The following is a 4,930-nucleotide window of genomic DNA, read 5'->3' on the forward strand; positions in this document are numbered from 1 at the left end:
GTCCTCCCCAATACACCATAACTTGAACACCATACCCCCTAAGACACCATAACCTGAACACCATACCCACCCAAGACACCGTGACTTGAACACCATACCACTCCCTCCCCCCCAAGACACCATGACCTGAACACCACTCTCCCCTCTCTTTCGCTCTCACTCTCTTTCGCTCTCACTTTCACTCTCACTTTCTCTCACTCTCACTTTCTCTCACCCTCACTTTGTCTCACTCTAACCCTCAACTTCACCTCTCTTATTCCTTCTTTTCCTTCTCCCTCTCCCTCTCCTTCTTTTCCTTCTTCCCATCATTTTCTTTCTCTTTCTCCCTCTCCATCTTCTCCCTCTCCTCATCTCTCTCCCTCTCCCTCTCCCTCTCCCTCTCCCTATTCCTCTTCCTCTTCCTCTTCCTCTTCCTCTTCCTCTTCCTCTTCCTCTTCCTCTTCCTCTCCCTCTCCCTCTCCCTTTCCCTCTCCCCCTCCCCCTCCCCCTCCCTTTCTCTCTCCCTCTCCCTCTCCCTCTCCCTCTCCCTCTCCCTTTCCCTTTCCCTCTTCCTCTCCCTCTCTATCCCTCTCCCTCTCCCTCTCCCTCTCTCTTCCTCTTCCTCTCCTTCTCCACTTCCTCCTACGTCTCCCTCTCCCTCTCTCTTTCTCCCTTTCCCTCTGCCTCTCCTTCTCCCTCTCCCTATCTTTCTCCTTATCCTCTCTTCCTCCTCCTCTTCGTCTCCTTCTCCACCTCCTTCTACTTCTCCCACTCCCTCTCCTTCTCCTTCTCCTTCTCCTTCTCCTTCTCCTTCTCCTTCTCCTTCTCCTTCTCCTTCTCCTTCTCCTTCTCCTTCTCCTTCTTCCTTCTTCCTTCTTCCTTCTCCTTCTCCTTCTCCTTCTCCTGCTTCTTCTCCTGCTTCGCGTGGCCGTACTTCACCTGCCACGCGAAGCAAACCCGGCATGAGCGACAACAGCAATTGCAAGGGTCAAGTCAGTAACCTCTGCTTCACCTGCTCGCCTGCTGACATTACCGCGGGTCGATTAGCCAGGCCAGAAGCGGCACGCCACAACACCTACCTCCCCTCTCCTGCCGCCCTCTCGCTACTTCGCCTCCCCTCTCCCTTCTCCTGTCGCCCTCTCGCTACTTCCTCTCCCCTCTCCCCTCTCCGGACGCCCTCTCGCTACTTCGCCTCCCCTCTCCCCTCTCCTGTCGCCCTCTCGCTACTTCCTCTCCCCTCTCCCCTCTCCTGCTGCCCTCTCGCTACTTCCTCTCCCCTCTCCCCTCTCCTGCCGCCCTCTCGCTACTTCCTCTCCCCTCTCCTACCTTCCTCTCCCCTCTCCTGCCGCCCTCTCGCTACTTCCTCTCCCCTCTCCCCTCTCCTGCCGCCCTCTCGCTACTTCCTCTCCCCTCTCCCTCTCCCCTCTCACTACTTCCTCTCCACTACTTCCTCTCCCCTCTCCCCTCTCCTGCCGCCCTCTCACTATTCCTCTCCCCTCTCCCTCTCCCCTCTCCTACCTCCCTTTCACTACTTCCTCTCCCCTCTCCCCTCTCCCTCTCCCTCTCCCCTCTCCCCTCTCCCTCTCCCCTCTCCTACCTCCCTTTCACTACTTCCTCTCCCCTCTCCCCTCTCCCTCTCCCCTCTCCCTTCTCCCTCTCCCCTCTCCTACCTCCCAGTCCAAAAGAAAGTTTAAAGTGTATATATATATTTGCATATACTCTTGTATATACACATACATGTACAGACAAACAGATAGACATAGACACTAGACACAGAAACAGATACACAAGCAGATATACAGATAGATAGATGGAGATATAAATATATCTGTTCAGATATGTAGATATAGAAATGGAAAGATAGATGATTGAAAAGTAGAAATGTGTAAGTGTATTCCATATATCTAGCGTATATCTATGCCCTCGCGAGATTGTATGTGCACACACACACACACACACACATACACACACACACACACACACACACACACACACACACGCGCGCGCGCGCGCGCGCGCGCTCGCTCGCGCCTTAAAAGAAAATAATGAAACTTTACCGCTGGATTTTAACAACTTGTTCTCACTAACAAGTTAGTCGCCACAAAACGTGATCAGAACACGTTAACGAGTGTACTCATTCGCGAACGTAGCCCGCTAGAATATCATCAGAGATATAGTGTCTCTATACATGCAACAATTTTACTGCAATATTCCCAAAATTCTCGAGCTCGAACGCCGCAACAATGACATCGCACTTGTACCCAACACCACAGTACGGACAATTATGTGCCGACCTCCCCTTCGGACCTTGATATTATTAGGAAAAAATCGTTAGGCCAGTCTTTGTGTTATTAGGGACCTAGACGGATGTATGTGTGTGATCCCTAACCTACAGTAATGTAACTTAAACTAACGCAATACAACCCAACTTAATTTAATCTAATCTAATTTAACCTTATTTAATCTCATTTCATTTCATCTCACCTCATATCAACTCAGCTCACTCATTCCAACTCAACTCATCTCAACTCAATTCAACTCAATGCAACTCAACTCAACTCATTTCAGGGCAACCCAACTCAACCCAAATCAATTCAACTTGAGACTGAGACTTGGGAACATCGGCTTCGACTTTGACCCAAACACTGCTTTGCCAAACACGCACTATACTGAACCTTTAGTCCCTTCTGTACCATCACTAAAGCTGAGAATCCGCCATTGTCTGCAGTGATGGCAACTCGCAGAACCAAGCCAATAGCAATTCAAGTGTTGGCAGAGGGGAAAAGGAGGCGGCAAATACAAGGATCGATCCTTTTACTTCACTACAGGCTGGTGGCGTTCCTTTAACTAGCATCTAAAATACACTGCGTATGCTTCTCCCCTCTTCCCCTCCCCCTCTCTCCCAAGCCTTCGAGTAGCGCCAAGCACCGCTTTTGTCACCACAGGCTTAGTGAAGTCACCACCACACAGCAGCATTAAAGAGACATGTTTAGTACACCGGGATTCCCAAGTGGACAGTGAAAGGACCGCAGCGGGGTTGTTCTCGTATTCTTACGGACCATAATACACGATGTAGGCAGGAACACAGTAGGTTCATGTAAACGCACATTCATATGTTCACTTACACACTTGCCCATCATCATCATCATCATATTATAGATAATTCTTCTCGGTAGGGTGCCCGGTTCCTCAATATGCTAATGCCGGTACTCGTCGTATGCATACACTTATACAGATACACATGTACGGTCATACGTACATGCATTAACACATAAACACACATAAACGAGGAGATGCATACGTAAACACACACGCACGCTCAAGTAAATACATAAATAAACATACACCCGCAAGCACACACATAAACACACATTCACGCCTTAGCACACACACAAACGGCCATAAGTACATACATAAACGCTCAAGTACATACATCAACACATACACGATCATAAATACACACATAAACACACATACACGCACAAGTACATACATAAACACACCCAGAAACAAACACAAACTCACACACACACACACAAATATATATATATATATACGAATAAAAAGGAAAATCTACTTACACAGGCTGACGGCAACTGTATAGCAGGATGTGCTTGGGCAGAACACCCAACCGGCCTTCTCGGTGCTGCCTGGGGTCTGCGAGTAGCAGAACCAGGCCTTAGCTGTAAAGAGAAGAAAAAGGAAAATATTAGTTATTCATATTCTTGGCAGGGGGGGGGGTTGAGAGGGGGGTGGGGGTAGCTTGTTCTTACTGTAGGGTAATGGAGAAGAGGGGGGGGGGGGTAGTTTTGTGGGAATCTAATTAGGTTGTTAGACTTTGTGAATATATTTTTTTTGTATTATATGTTCACTCTTTTTTCCTGTTGTTCTGTTTATACAGTCCTATATCATCATACTTTATTTGCAAAATGAGATAAAACAGTATTATGTTTACAGAAATGAAGTAAATGGTCATTCAAATAAACACATTAAATTATTACAGGGCCATATAAGACCTGACGATGTCTCACGGTTGAACTGTCTTTACTTCCTCCAAAAAGGTTTGTTTTTTTTTCTTCTAAAATAGACCCACTGCATTTTTTTTTACAATTTACAATTTTCTCACCACCAGCTAACTGTATTGCTATAGTTATTCCTTGTCATTGCAAACTAAAAATTCATCATCGTTTCCGCACAAAATAAAGGAAAGTCCGAAATCCGCATCTACAAATCCGGACCAGATACGCGAACGCACACTTGTAAACAAACAACGGGCAAAAAGAAACCCCGTAGCTTCCTGCGAAAAAATCCGGAACCAAAACTCCATTACAACTAGTAACAAAAGGCAGCGCGCCGCTCCACAATGGAATCATAAAACTAATAAAAAAGGGAAAAACAATTCAGAAACGCGCCGTGGAGGAATAAAGTGTTCTTCTGAAAGACCCTTTTGGGGGAGAACGGAAAAGCTACAGCCCTTTCGGAGAAGGAAAGGGGGGAAGACAGGGAGCTAGAGAAGAGAGAGAGAGAGAGAGAGAGGAGAGAGAGAGAGAGAGAAGAGAGAGGAGAGGGAGAAGAGATGGAGAGAGAGAGAGAGGGGGGGGGGGGGGAGGGGGAGGGGGAGGGGGGAGGGAGAGGGAGAAGAGAGTGAGAGAGAGAAGAGAGAGTGAGAGAGAGAGGAGAGGGAGAGAGAGAGAGAAAGAAAAGAGAGGAGAGAGAGAGGAAAGGGGGAGAGAAAAGTGAGAGGAGAGAGGAAAAGAGAAGGGGGGAGAAGGAGGAGGAGGGGGGGGGAGCGGAGAGGGAGGGAGAGGGAGGGGAGGGGGGAGGAGGGGAGGGAGGGGGGGAGACGAGACGAGACAGAGACAGAGTATTGGTATTGGACAGTGAGGGAGGGAAAAAAACACAAAAAAAAACAAGGCCAAGAGCCAAAAAACCCAAAAAATAGAAGGAAGAA

General features: G+C 48.1%; 1 protein-coding gene across 1 annotated transcript in view; it reads right to left on the bottom strand.

Moving 5' to 3' along the window:
* LOC125044371 overlaps nt 1-3,662 on the bottom strand; it is a gene marked incomplete at its 5' end in the record, with an annotated part of 9,844 nt that extends 6,182 nt beyond the window's left edge. The window contains 1 exon segment of the mRNA XM_047641006.1: nt 3,561-3,662. Within this exon segment, the coding sequence (XP_047496962.1) occupies nt 3,561-3,662 (102 nt within the window).
* Nucleotides 3,663-4,930: the final 1,268 nt, after the last annotated feature.

The sequence above is a fragment of the Penaeus chinensis genome, chromosome 35, assembly GCF_019202785.1.
Source record: "Penaeus chinensis breed Huanghai No. 1 chromosome 35, ASM1920278v2, whole genome shotgun sequence".
NCBI lineage: Eukaryota > Metazoa > Arthropoda > Malacostraca > Decapoda > Penaeidae > Penaeus > Penaeus chinensis.